This window comes from Anarrhichthys ocellatus, unplaced genomic scaffold (assembly GCF_004355925.1).
Source record: "Anarrhichthys ocellatus isolate YVR2014 unplaced genomic scaffold, GSC_Weel_1.0 scaffold963, whole genome shotgun sequence".
Taxonomy (NCBI): domain Eukaryota; kingdom Metazoa; phylum Chordata; class Actinopteri; order Perciformes; family Anarhichadidae; genus Anarrhichthys; species Anarrhichthys ocellatus.
The window spans coordinates 1-15,147 of NW_022280937.1; the positions used below are offsets into that span (position 1 = coordinate 1).

The 15,147-nt window shown below is 44.4% G+C and overlaps 1 protein-coding gene across 1 annotated transcript; it reads right to left on the reverse strand.

Moving 5' to 3' along the window:
• Window positions 1-202: 202 nt before the first annotated feature.
• Window positions 203-12,457, reverse strand: LOC116377158 (thrombospondin-type laminin G domain and EAR repeat-containing protein-like; the record flags this gene model as incomplete). Its single annotated transcript, XM_031838729.1, has 14 exons — window positions 12,376-12,457; window positions 8,716-8,780; window positions 8,485-8,646; window positions 8,166-8,398; window positions 7,645-7,735; window positions 7,350-7,503; window positions 5,604-5,735; window positions 4,726-4,843; window positions 4,510-4,624; window positions 3,981-4,161; window positions 3,463-3,515; window positions 2,399-2,575; window positions 566-744; window positions 203-304 (listed from the first exon to the last, which is right to left on the reverse strand). Coding segments are annotated over exons 1-14 (1,844 nt in total), but the record flags the coding sequence as incomplete, so codon positions are not given.
• Between the last annotated feature and the right edge of the window lie 2,690 nt (window positions 12,458-15,147).

Below are 15,147 nucleotides of genomic sequence, written 5' to 3' on the forward strand. Positions count from 1 at the left end.
CCAACAGACACCAACAGACACCAATAACCACCGACAAACACCGACAGACACCAACAAACACCGACAGACACCGACAGACACCAACAGAGACCAACAGACACCAACAGACACCAACAGAGACCAACAAACACCAACAGACACCAACAGACACCAACACACACCAACAGACACCAACAAACACCAACAGACAGGAAGTACACACCTGTAGACGACACTATTCAGAGTGTAGGAGCTGCCGTCATGAGAGTTGGCTACAACCAAGAACTTTTCCTCTCCGATGGTGAAGAACTCCCAGTCCACAGCACTGAACAAAACAACCTCATGTCATGTTTTTGGTCTCTCTGTTCTCAATGAGGTTTGGGCGACAACCGGCCAACATCAGCCCAACAACTGGAGATTGCCGATACATTTCGTATAAACGTGAGTGTGTATGTAGCAGCTGATCGGTTCTCAATCTTTTGAGGCAGACTGTTGAATTAGCAACATAAAATGACAAACATCACCGAATTGCCCAAAAAAACCTGATTCTATAGACCTGCTGCTCTGCAATGAGCCGGTTGGTCACCTGTGTGTGAGGATGTCCTGGAAGCGGATGAAGGTCTGCGTGAGCCTGTTGAGCTCGTACACGGTGGAGTTGATGCTGTAGAGATCCGGGCCGTGGTTTGAAACCTTCTGACTGTTGGCAACAGCGAGAAAGAACCTGCCATCGATCTGAAACGTTTCCCAGTCCGTCGCTCCTACCGTCTGCAGGGAGAGGAATAAATGGAGGGTAACCACTGACGGGAAACGTTCGCATCGAGGTACATTTACTTTTTAATACAATGACGTAACAGGGAAGATGACCAGGTGTAAAGCAGTTTGTTCCAGAGTGAAACGTCTCAACAACGACTGGTCAGATTTCCATTAAAGCCACTGTGGAAATTCATGTTCCCCGCAGGATGAATCCCAGTCATTCTGGTGACCCCTGACCTTTTCTCCAGCCCCACCATCAGGCTCCACTTGCACACAAGAAGTATCAAAACGTTCTGATCATAACGGATCAGATTGTCCTGAAATGCTCTTATCTGCTTCCTGTGCTCCAGAGGTTGAACCCTTCAGATTTTAATCAGCCCATGATCTTCTCTACCACCACCATCAGGACAAACTTTACATTTTTAATTCTTTAACGGCTCTTTAAGAATAAAAACACAATTTATTTTTACAACAATAAAAAAAAGAGTTACAGATGAAGCTACAGCATGTTACAATCACCGTTCTTTAGGGGGCAGGGCTACAGTGATTGACAGGTCTCTACCAGCGACGTATACGGCGTCTCTACGTCACTCCTCAGTCCAGATATGGTCACTTCCTGTTCACTGGTTGCAAAAACAAGATGGCGACGGCCAAAATGCAGAACTCAAGACTTTACTCTCTACATTTTAGAGCCTTTATAATTCAGTCATCAGAGAAATCATCAGTGTGTATTTTTGGTTGTGGGTGTAATGCCTCCTGCAGCCTCTAGAGGACGCCAGCAGGGTGTTTATTTCTGATCTGAGATCTATTTATAGATCAATTACACAAAGTGTTCTGTGACTGTTTCTGTCAGAAGTGGAATTAAAGATTCATGAAGCTTTAACATGTTTTTTGCGGTTTTTAAAAATCCAATAAAAGTCTTCAGTGAGATGATCCGCCTTGATGGACGAGTCCAAACAGTCTGCTGCTGGAAACCCCCTCACACACACACACACACACACACACACACACACACTCACACACACACACACACACACACTCACACACACACACACACACACACTCACACACACACACACACAGACACAGACACAGACACACTCACACTCTCTCACACACACACTCACACTCTCTCACACACACACACACACACACACACACATTAATTACAGTCCTCTGGTTCCTGTGTTTTAATTGGAGGGTTTATTTTCCATTTTAATGAACTAACTGAGCAAAAAAAGTAAAAAGACATTTTCATAAATCATGAAGTGATTTTAAAGAAGTGCTTTCATGTGAACGTCTGTCATCACATTTAGTCTTAATACCTTTTTACCTGCAGGATGTCCTGCCTTCAGAGTTATTACAGGAGAGAATGAAGAAGCAGGAAACATGCAGGTCAGCTGTGCTATGAAGGATCTTATTTCATTAATATACAGGTTACAAAAGCCCAATAAAACAGGTACAGGTGTTTGTCATCAGTAAACTCTGATACAGATCTACGAGGTCTTCAAAGAACCTGAATGTTCCTTTAATCCAGACAGAAGCTTCAATAACACATTGAACTGAGATAACCCTCTTCATCACCTGTTCAGGTAGAGACTCACCTGTACAGGTATACCAGACCTGCTTTCTTCAGATCTACTACACAAAGACAACAGACACTGACCGGGATGCTCTGGAATGTCTGGAAGCAGCCGTCCAGCCAGACGTACACGGTGGAGCTGATGGTGGTGGTCTGACCGTCAAAGGTGTTGGCGACCACCAGGAAGTGGTACGGTCCCACGGAGAAGAACTCCCAGTCATACGCTCCGGACGTGGACAGAGTCTGGTTCACCTCAAACAGCTGCAGGGACAGAGAGGACAGAGGGTCAGGACAAGAGACGATGAGACACAATGAAGGTAGACAAGGTAGAACAGGTGAGGATACAACTCAGTATGAAAGGACAGGACAGAAAAGAATGGGTGAAGACAAGAAAAGACAGGTCAGCAGATAAGAGGATATTAAGGATTTAAGGTGTTTGTGAGGACAGTGTGTGTGAGGACAGTGTGTGTGAGGACAGTGTGTGTGAGGACAGTGTTTGTGAGGACAGTGTATTTGTGAGGACAGAGTTTGTGAGGACCGTGTTTGTGAGGACAGTTTGTGAGGACAGTGTTTGTGAGGACAGTGTTTGTGAGGACAGTGTATTTGTGAGGACAGAGTTTGTGAGGACCGTGTTTGTGAGGACAGTGTTTGTGAGGACAGTGTGTTTGTGAGGACAGTGTTTGTGAGGACAGTGTTTGTGAGGACAGTGTGTTTGTGAGGACAGTGTTTGTGAGGACAGTGTGTTTGTGAGGACAGTGTTTGTGAGGACAGTGTTTGTGAGGACAGTGTGTTTGTGAGGACAGTGTTTGTGAGGACAGTGTGTTTGTGAGGACAGTGTTTGTGAGGACAGTGTGTTTGTGAGGACAGTGTTTGTGAGGACAGTGTGTTTGTGAGGACAGTGTTTGTGAGGACAGTGTGTTTGTGAGGACAGTGTTTGTGAGGACAGTGTGTTTGTGAGGACCGTGTTTGTGAGGACAGTGTTTGTGAGGACAGTGTGTTTGTGAGGACAGAGTTTGTGAGGACCGTGTTTGTGAGGACAGTGTGTTTATGAGGACAGAGTTTGTGAGGACAGTGTTTGTGAGGACCGTGTGTTTGTGTGGACAATTTGTGAGGACAGTGTGTGAGGACAGTGTTTATGAGGACGTTACCTTTGTGTCTGTGTTCCACCTGTAGATCACACTGTGGATGTTGTGATTGGAGTCTCTGGCTGAGGACACAGAGACACTTTAATCACATTATTATTATTATTATTATGTAATTAGTTTCATGTAGTTTAAATAAATATCTAACGTCTCATCTGATGCTGGAGAAGACACGTTGGACTGTTGCTTTAAATGTGTGTGTGTGTGAGATCTAACCACAGCACACCGGCATCAGCTGACTTTCTTTCTTTCTGTGTTTTTCTTTCAGACGGTCAGATCATAAACAATCTTTCTTTCCTTCCTTTCAGCTCAGATCAATGAGTGTTTTATCTTCACAGGACACACACACACACACACACACACACACACACACCACATGAATGTGCAGGTGGAGGTGTGTTTGATGTTAATGTTGCTCTGAACTCTCTGAACTCTTCACAGAGCTTTAAACTTCACACGAGACCCTCTGGTAGCTGCTCTGGAGCTTTTGATCCTGTTACAGGTTCTTCTTCTGGTTTGTTTACCTCGTCTGTGATTGGCCACCACCAGGAAGCTGTGGTTGTGGATGTGGAAGGCCTCCCAGTCCAGAGCGGAGTGAGTCTCAAGAGTTTGGTGACGGAGGAAACGCCGCCGCCGCCGATTCCACCGGTAGATGACTGACAGCTCAGGCTCCGCCTCCCTGGAGTTCGCCACCACCAGGAAAATCTGATGAGAAGTAATACAACAACAGCAGCAGGTCAAACAGCCGTAGCAGTGAGAGGAAGTACGAGTGAATTTATTTTAATCTGAAAAGATTGCGGCCAGAAATGACCAGAAATCAAAATCAAGCACAACATTAACTTTTGTGTGAAAATACAAAACATAGTGATTGATATGTTCCCTTATATCTGATAATAACATATTCAATTTAGGTTAAATCAACAAGACCGTATTTATTCTAGTTGATTAGTCGATCGGCATCTATTGATAATCGAATGGTTTTGATTGATTGTAAAAGGTTCCAGTTTATTCTCTCTGGAGGAGATTTGTGTTGAAAGCTGCAACAGCTCTCACCTGATCTCCGATGGTGAAGTGTTTCCAGGCTCGAGCCTCCTGAGTGCTGACGTTCTGGTAGAGCTGGAATGACCCGTTCCTCCATTTGTAGAGACCTGAACCGGGACGAGAGTCCCTACAGGATGAGACGTGAGGGGTTACACAGGTCAGTCCTTTGTGTCCTCAAGACCTGTAGGTGGTCTAACAATCCGGTCCCGTTCTTAGATCTGTTTTTACCTGTTGGCTGCAGCCATGAACAGACCTTCAGACGGGATGGAGAAGACCTCCACATCAAAGGTTTCTGAGCTGGTGTACAGATCCTGGTAGTCCTCCACATAGTCCAGACGCTCCTGACCTGACATGTGAGACAGTAGAGGAGACGGATAAAACTGGTTTTCTGGACATGTGCTGGATCAAGATACGTTTTCTATGTTGTTTTGTCTTCTGTTGGGTTTGTTGATTTGTTTGTCAGCAGCATTGCATAAAAACTACTTGTTTGATTTCCATTAAGATAACATAAGATGTCTTGTCTCGTCTATTGTGTTGGTGATGGAGCGCAGATTGGTAAAGATTATAGCAGGTAGTGCAAACTATTCCACGTGGCCTTCATGTCCGCCGGTCACATAAACAAAGTCTGATAAAGAATGATGGTCTAAATGTGGACAGATCAATGACCAGGAGGAAGCCATCACATGTTGGAGCAGATAAACTAATTATTGTGTACCCATGGGAACTGTGGAGGTCCCTTCTAGTTATTATTATTTTCATCATATTTTTTGAGTAAAAGTCAAATCAGTGTTGAACAAACAGCATCCTGATTTAATTGTGCTTTATTTTAAATATTTATTGGAAATCTCAATAAACTTAAAAAATAATCACGTCATCAAAGTGGAATAAAAACAACTGCTTTTAGCTGTTAACAAACAGAAAATCAGCTTTTCAACATCACTTTTTGTCATAATATGACTGATCAACTCAAAGACCTTTTCAAAATAAAACTTTATTCTTTTTCATTTCACTGCAAATCTCTATTATTACTACAACTCCTGTTCTCTGATGTGGATGCAAACACATTTTACAAATAGTGTTTGAACATTCCAGACTTGCAGACTCACTCTGCAGCAGAGTCCTCCATGTGAGTCCGTCACAGATGAACAGGCCTTTCCTCGGAGCGTTGAACCACAGCTGACCCTGTTCAGGTCCAGAACATGGAGGAGGATTTCCCAGAGTCACTCTGGCCTCCGCCTCTACAACGCAACAACAACAACAACACGTCTCCAGGAGTTTATGGTGTGAGGGCGGTCAGACCTGAAAGTAAACAGCTGGAAACATTTACTCAAGTAGCCGACTGTACATAAGTACACATTTCAGGTACTTCTACTTTGAGTAAATTTGGTCCATTCATCAATTAGTCCATTGACAGAAACTATTGTGGTGGTGGAAGTAATTTTCCTGTAAAACCATTGGTTGGTTCTAGATGTTGAAATGTTAATGTATTAGTATTAATACTTTCCTCTGAAATATTGTGGAGTATAAAAGTTTTAAGTGGCATTAAAAGTACATTCTTACATATATTTTCAGTTTACCCCTGCAGACAGTGTGGAGGGATGGAAAGCCCCTTTTTCTTTGGAACAATCCCAGTGACACAGAAGTAGAAACCATTTATCATTTGTCATTTCAGCGTCTGCACTTAATCAGTAACTGTATCTGACTGTGTGGTTGACAGACGGAGAGAACTGACAGCTGTGTGTTCATGAAGTGAAGGTAATGAAGGCTTCCGTCACTCCTTCAACCACACGTCTTCATTATGAGCAGACAGAGAGCGATGACTTATATATCATCATCACACATTAGTCACCTGAAGCTTTAAGCTGCCTGAAGACAGAACGACCCCAAAGATACACAACACTGAACTCAACAGACATGATGTCGTTGTTAGTGCTATATAAGGATGGCCTGGTGGCACCTCCTGTTAGCAGCTTCTGGTAGCACAAGATGTAGCTTTAGCCTCAGTCTGTTAGCATGACATCATGACCTGAGACCTGTTAGCTTTAGCCTCAGTCTGTTAGCATGAAATCTCCTGAGACTGAAGTTAACAGACATAAACCAAAGGTTAATTTAAACTGTGAGTCACAGAGAGAAGGGAGTTCAGTCTGCTGAACTTTATTACCTCTCAGAGCCTCAGGCTGCTCACACTTTACCTCAACAGACATTAACAGAAATCCTGTCTCTCTTTAGATGTTTCAGATTGATATATATAGTTTCGTCTCTGCCTCATTATAAGCCACAATAATCACATCAAACCTTGAGATCCTAGCAACGCTAGAGATGCACAAAGCTATGCTAGCATTAGCTGGGAAGATAACATCTTCCTCTTGCTTCCAGTCTTTGTGCTAAGCTAGGCTAACCGTGGGTTCTGTACTGGACACACAGAGATGAGACTGCAGTGAAACATTTTTAAATTTCCAAATTTAAAGAACTGGAACAGGAACAAGAACACACCTGTACCAGGTAGTCAGCACCTGTGATGTTGGAAACATACATCAAACAGTAGAGCAGACCCCGTCTGTCAATCACACACACACACACACACACACACACACACACACACACACACACACAGGAAGCTCTTCCATCCTGTCAGTCCTTCAGTAGCTCAGGTTACTGAGTCCCTGATACCATTACAACCTGAACCACCAACACAGTCAAAGGTCCCTCATGTGGAGCCGATCCACAGGTTCTGATCCGGGTTTCTCTACACGACCAGAAGTATGTGGACAGCTTAACATGTGTTAACATAGTTAAAAAAATGTCCAATTGGACCGAAAACCACCAGAAACTAGAAAAGGTTCCCTCCTCACCGTACGGGTACACCGGTCCACGGTGCTCGGCCTGCAGAGGGCTGGACTTTAGGACCTGGGGGACGGACAGCTCGGCCAGGTTGGGGTCAGAGGTCGTGCACAGTCTGGGCGTGGCGTCTGAACCAGGAAGTAGAACCAGCTGACGAAGTAGACCCTGAACACAGAAAGAACGAGTTGGAACTCAATTTGATGCTAACGTTAGATGTTGGTGCTAGCATGTCAGCCACATGGTCTTGATCTTATCCCAGCTTAAGACCCTGAAGATCTGAAGTCCTGATCCTGAATACAGACTCACAGTGAAGCGGCCCCTCAACCTCCTCCTGCTGCCGATGAAGAACCTGGACCCTCTGGTGCTCAGAGCGCTGGGGAACGACTGGACCTGTTTACTGGGAGACAGGAAACCAGTTAGACTCCTGTCCACTGGTCTCTACTGGTCTGTGTGATCAGGGTTATGCTTCTGATTTCAGTTACTTTAATTCACCAAACTGAACCAAAGTCAAGTTAAAACCAGACTAAGTCAGAAGGACTCAGTCTAAACTAAAATAAACCAGGCTGAGCTGGACTGAACCAGGCTTTGGTTAACAAAGGTGGACCAGGATGAACCAAACGGGACCATATGAGACCGCTCTGAACTGAAACCGCCTGAAATGAGGAGAACTCTGTCAAGGGAACCAGACTGAACTGGACTGAACCAAACTGAAAGAAACCAAACCAAGCTCAACTGGACCGAACCAGTTTAACTTGAAGTGAACTGAACTGCACCTGTCTGAACTGGACTAAGCTGAACTGGTCTTAAGTGGTCTGATGGAGACTCACAGCTCAAGAGGAAGTCCACAGTCGACGGTCAGCGTGGCGTACGGTCCGGTGACGGCCAGCACCACCGTGTGCCAGCAGTTATCGTCCAGTCTAACGTCCTTAAAGGTCAGCCGGCTCAGCCCACCGACGCCGGGGGGCGTGGTCAGGAAGTGGAGTCGGGTCTCTGAGACATGCAGGCCCAGCAGCAGCGAATCAGATTCCTCATCCACGACAGAGAAGATGTACTCGTTCCTCTGGAAACAAGAGAGCGAGACAAGTGAGAACCAGAGCGAACCAGAACGAAACCAGACCAGGTTCCACTCGGTTCTACGGGTTTCACCTTCTGTCTCAGTCTCGGTATCTTGATGGTGGCGACCAATGAGAACTCGGCAGGGAAGTAGTCACAGTTGCTGAAGATTTGAGAGGCGGGAAAACTCAGAGCTGTCGCCACGGCGCCAACAAATCGGAGGCCTCTAGACCCTTTGGACTGAACCATCTGCAACTGATCGGTCATTTCATTGATCATTTGTTTATCTAGCAAGTCATTCATCCCTCCATCCACCTGTCCTACCTGTGGGGGCGGGGCTTGTCCTGGGTGTGGCAGGGCTCTGGCCAGCAGGTCAAGAGGCAGCAGGTCTGAGAAAAAAACAGAAACTCCTTATTCAGAAACACTTTGGCCTTTTAAACACACTATGTAGAGAACAACAGAACATCTCTACATTTACAGAAAAGAGTCAACTCTGTCTTTTCTTTAATGTTCTTTAATTCATCCAACTCTCTTGACAAACATCGACATAAAGACAGAGTGGCACATAACTGTTTTTTAGATCTGTGTGTTAATCAAAGTGCATTTTTTACTCAGTGAAACCATTTAAGGATAACAGAACTTAATCACTGCACATGTTGAACAACAGCTGGTTTTATCAGTTCTCTTTCTGACAGGACGTTTTCCTCTTACTGTGATTGATAAGTGTGTCTCTCATGTGGTCAGTTTGATATCAATCTTCATCTGCTCTCAGATCACATTATCACCTCAGGGGACGTTTAACTTGTCTACCTGTTGCTTCAGTGATCTAAAAATAGAACCAAAGGTGAGTCAAGTCACAGATATCAGCTTCTGGCAGCATTCAGAGTAGCTTATGGAGTAACGTACGGAGTAACTGTAACTCACGCCGTAACTTACGGAGTAACGTAGGAATAGCTTACGGAGTGACGTACGGAGTGACGTACGGAGTGACGTACGGAGTGACGTAGGGAGTGACGTACGAAGTAACCGACGGAGTCACGTATGGAGTCACGTACGGAGTAGCTTACAGAGTAATGTACAGGCTAACGTACAGAGTAAGGTAGAGAATAGCTTACGGAGTAACGTACGGAGTAATTTACGGAGTAACCGTAACTCACGCCATAATTTACGGAGTAACTTAGGAATAGCTTACGGAGTAATGTACGGAGTAACGTACGGAGTAATGTACGGAATAGCTTACGGAGTAACATATGGAGTAATGTAGAGAGTAATGTACGAAGTAACATACGGAGTAAGTAATGTACGGAGTACCGTACGGAGTAACGTAGGGAATAGCTTACAGACTTACGTACGGAGTGAACTCAGCTGGAATCCTTAAGTAATATTAAAAAAAACATTTTGCTGTGTTTTTCACAGCCGAACACAACCTTCAGCCTCAAGGACCAATATATACTGTGTTCATAAATGTGAAAGGTGACAGAAATTAGATGAAAGAAGAGACGTAGAGGGAGTTAAATACTTTGTCTCTAAACTGATGGCAACAGCTCGATGTTAGCTTTTTAGCTGGAATTCCCCTTTAAGCTCCTCTGAGGCTGTCTGTGTGTTCTGTTGCTGCAGAGAGATCAATGGAGGATGAATGGAGGATGAATGGAGGGAGGGGACGACATGCACAGAAACTGATCTCACATTTCAAAGAAGCACAAAGCAGCAGAGAGTCGTCTGAAACACATGAAACACAGCGACCACAAACTGTACACTGATGTTAATATCAGGAGTTTACTAAGAGGACAAACTAATCAATCAATAGAGAAGAAGTCTCTCATTGATTTTGATGTTGGTCAACAAATAGCTCCAATGCCAACAGCTAAAACCACAATGTCTCCTTTTTACATAGTTAATATCTGCATCTGTCGAGTAAATAACATAGAACATGTAAACCAGAAAGAGCTTGTTGTCAGACAGAGGATGTTTAAGAGGAAGTTTAGTTTTATAACCAAATGCCTTATAAGACAGTACACACAAATTAACTTTATTTAATATATTTTATTCCATTGTGATAGCGACAAACTGTCTGTTTTTCCTGTTCTGTTCAGAAGGTGTTGTCTGTCTGCCGTCTACCTGTTTCATTGTGAACGAGGTATCAATGCTAAGCTAGACGGCTAAAAGGGTCCTGGATTGGATAGTGAAAATAAATAAAATAAAATAAATACAAAATAGTTTTAAAAAGCTATTTTCAATCAAGTCATCTTCTAAGTTCAGTTAGCTTTGAGTTAGTTAGCTCCAGTGGTGGGCCGTCAGGGCCTTCAAGGCCTTCTCTGCTGGCCTAAACAGCATCACAAAGTTATAGCTATTTTATAATTTAATAATGTTTCATAAATACACTACATGTATTGTAATATTTTTCCCATTATCTTATTTTCTCATTGCACAGCTACTGTCTTCCTCAGTTGCTCTGCTTCCAGTGCAGCTTGTTTTAAGTAGAGCTTTTATCCAATCAGATCTCACCTCTGTGTCTCTAGGTAAGAACAGAGACAGAGGCCTGCAGACTCACAAGTGAATCCATGTGCAGTGTAAGTGAATGGGGACGATATTGTTGATTGTCATAGTGTTCAACCAATCAGATCTTTAGTTTGACATGTTGGGCGTATTCTTTGACGTGTCAGAGCCTGCTAGCTGGCCTAAAAGTACGTGATTGGTCAGTGGGCTAGCGTGACATGTTGGGCGGTGACAATCCCAATATCTGCTGCCTCTGTGGAGCGGACATTTTCAGCCTCAAACGCATTAAAACGTATTCAAGAAATACAACTGGGGAGGCTCGACTGTCTTCACTGGCCTTCACAGGACTTCTTACTGGAACTAAAACACACGGATGTACTGAACAACCGTGGGATTAAACTCTTTATTAACAAAGAAAGAAGGACTTTGTCTTTAAATAGTGAACAGCAGCTCTGGTAAGTTAAATGTGTTTTTTTTTACATCTATGGTAGCTTTAATATGCTTGTTTATATATTATTATTTGTACAACTTGTTTTTATGAAGATGGATTTTTTTTTGGTTTTATATGCGATAGGAACTATTGTTACGTCCAATGTTGCTCTGGGGACATATTTAGCAGGTGACAGTGTTGCCAAGTTGGCGACTTTCTAAACCCTCATGGAGACTTTTTTTGTCAAAAGCTACGAGTGACAAATCTAGAGACTTGTTCTGGTGCTGTGACTCTGACGTTAAAGCTCGTACGTTATGCTCTGTGGTGAACGAGCAGCAGGTGCTGCCGTGAGCCCCAAAGCTCTCACAGGTTACTCTCATAGCAGCCTTGCGCAGCAGTCCCAGCTGCAGTCAGAGACGAGACGCACTCTCAGCGTGTTCATGTATCTGCACTCTGCAGTTAGTGTATCTACAGGTGTTGAGCTTCATTTTTACACAAAACAAATAACGGTAGCTGTGTTTCATCTGCAGGACAGCAGTGAAGGCCCAGGTATAACATGCACGGCCAGCCACGGGTTAGCTCTGAGTTAACCCAGCTGACTACAGGATGGATTGATGACTAACTTGTTAGTTAACATGTAAATCTGACAGACTTTAAAGTTGGACGGTGAATTCGCCTCCAGTCTTTATGCTAAGCTAGGCTAAACACATACAAAGTCTCTCTTTCTTAATCTTTTATGCCAGTGAAACTCTGTAAAAATCTGTAAAATGTAATGTCTTCTCATTAAATAAAACTTGACATATTTTCATTGAACAATGTTTTGGTTAAGTCAGCTGGTATTTTTATATTTCTAATAAAATCCAAACTTTTATATGTAAACCAGCAACAGCCAACACACTGCTGGTTTTGGGCTTCGGTTGAGCTAGGCTAACAGTTCACCCCATTTCCAGTCTTTGTGCTAAGCTAGGCTAAACATGCCTTGGAAACATGATATCTATCTGCCTCTGGAGGGGGAGAGATGCCGGACTTTTCCTCTAAGGTTTCTGGTGGACTCGTACCTGTACAGGGTCTCCAGCTGTGGCTTCGGACTCCGGTGGCAAGCATCACCCAGGTGAGCAGCAGGGAGCGACATGCTAACATCACGGCAACGACGCGGGTTTGATTCCGCCTCACCGGTCCGCTTCTCGTCCGACGCCGCTCAGCGACATTTTCCAGCTGTGCACTAGAACCAGGTCCAGTCACTCTCCTGGTGGTTCTGATGTTCTGCTTCTGTTCAGCAGTTTATTCAAAGGTCTGTGAAACACAATGAACAGAAACGTTAATAGAAAACCAGGAAAGCTTCTCAGTTATTGACTTTCGTGACCTTTTAACCCTTAGAAACCCACAGAAACACGTTTTTCTTTTTTAGCAGGTCACCGTCTACACCACAGAGAAGAGATGTTCCTCATAAGCTGAGAACCTGAACATTAATTCAATTCACAAATATTCATAAATATTAGGATGTTATGATGGAAGAGTATGATGCTCATTCTCATGTCTCAGAAGTTGTTTTTTTCACAGATTTGATGCTAAATTCAACAGTTTCTTTACTTTGTAGAATTAATTAATCAGAAATCCCTCCAAAATACCGCAATAAGACTCATCATATTCCATCGATTGGATGGAGTTCTTGTGTTCTGATGCTCAGAAACATTCATCCTCTGAAAGCTCTGCGTCTCTAGTTTGTGGCTTTAAGAAGGAAGGAAGGAGCTGTTCCTTTCACTGCCCTGTAGACTAGCACCAGAGTCTTAAACTGAATGAGAGCTCTTACAGGGAGCCAGTGAAGAGAACAGAGAAGGGAAGTTGTGTGGGAGAACTTGGGGCGATTGAACACCAGGCGAGCTGCAGCTTTCTGGACAAGCTCCAGAGGTCTGATGGCCGACGCCGGGGCTCCGGCAAGTAGTGAGTTGCAGTAGTCCAGGCGGGAGATGACAAGAGACTGGATAAGCACCTGCAACGTCTCGTCAGTGAGGAAGGGGCGAATCCTCCTGATGTTGTAGAGCAAGAATCTGCAGGAGCGTGTAACTGATGCAATGTTTGCTGAGAACGACAGTTGGTCATCCAGGGTCACACCCAGGTTTCTCGCAGTCCAAGTTGGCGTTACCACGATATCGTCAATGGTGATGGACAGATCTCTGTGCAGGCAACCCTTCCCCGGGAGGAACAGCAGCTCGGTTTTGTCCAGGTTGAGCTTCAGGTGATGCGTCGTCATCCACTTCGAGATGTCAGCCAAGCATGCAGCGATGCGTGCCTCCACTTGAGTGTCACCGGGGGGAAATGACAAGACCAGCTGTGTGTCATCGGCATAACAATGGTAAGAGAAGTCATGCGAGCGAATAACAGAACCCAGAGATGATGTGTAGAGCGAGAAGAGAAGGGGGCCCAGGACTGAGCCTTGCGGAACTCCCGTAGTTAGCATGCGTGGTTCCGACACGGCCCCCCTCCATGTCACCTGGTAGGATCGACCTGTCAGGTAGGATGCAAACAGGGAGAGTGCAGAGCCTGAGACGCCCATCCCCTCGAGGGTGGAGAGGAGGATCTGGTGGTTCAGTGTCAAATGCTGCAGACAGGTCCAGGAGAATTAAGACAGAGGAGAGAGAGTTAGCTCTCGCTGCGTGAAGCGACTCCGTCACCGCAAGGAGGGCTGTCTCAGTCGAGTGACCCACTTTGAACCCAGACTGGTGGGGGTCCAAGAGGTTGTTTTGGTGGAGATAGGAAGACAGTTAAGTAAAGACAGCGCGTTCAAGTGTTTTGGAAAGAAAGGGTAGAAGAGAAACCGGTCTGAAGTTCCTGACATCAGAGGGGTCAAGTTATGGTTCCTTCAGAAGGGGGGTGACTCTGGCAGTCTTGAAAGCCGTGGGAAAGCATCCTGAAACGAGGGATATGTTGATGAGGTGGGTGAGGAAAGGAAGGAGTTCAATCACAATAGACTGAAGAAAAGGGGAGGGGATCGGGTCAAGGGAGCACGTGGTGGGGAGGTTAGATGTAACAAGCTAACTATTAGGTCATAGGTTACTCTACGTTTGACATATAAATGGATTGTGAGTACATTGAAGACTACTTTAAACGTGGCTTTACAACACATGAAATACTTCACATGGATTGTACTCAGTTAACGCACCCTTGAAAGAATTTTAAGCAAGAAGCAGCTCAGGAGTAGAGAGAATAAACCCGATGTGGTTGAGGTGGCAACCTTCATTGAACAGCACCTGGAAACATCTGGTCAGTGTCATGGTTACAGATGGATGCACCAAAAGTGCCCGATTTTTATTATCAAGTCTAACTTTTCATCTTTCTTTGCTGCCGGAAATGGGCTTCCATTTAAGAGGCTTAAGATAGTCTTAAAATTAAAGTCTATGCTGGTTTACAGTGTACAGTGACCATAAACTACATCTCCCACAATGCATGTTGATTTTGTGACCCGCAAAATGACGGCATCCTGCCGCTAGACAGCAGTTTTTCCATATCGGCGTTTAACTTTGCCAGTTAAATTTTATTTCACACTGTGATTGTGAAGGTAAACTGTGTAATGAATCCGTGGTTCACGTGTGCCGAACCGTGAGGGGGGATCCGTTACACCACTATTATTCACTCACGTTGTCTGTGTGCCGACATTAAAACTATCACAGGTGGACAGGAGAGGCAGGTCAAGCGGTTTTCGACAAATAATCCCAAAATGTCCACGAAGAGAAACATTGATGCAGAGAAGGAAATGTAATGAAAGATGTGAAAGCGAATACAGGCTCATGTGATCATCTGATAGTTTATATAAACGTGAGGATCATGTGATC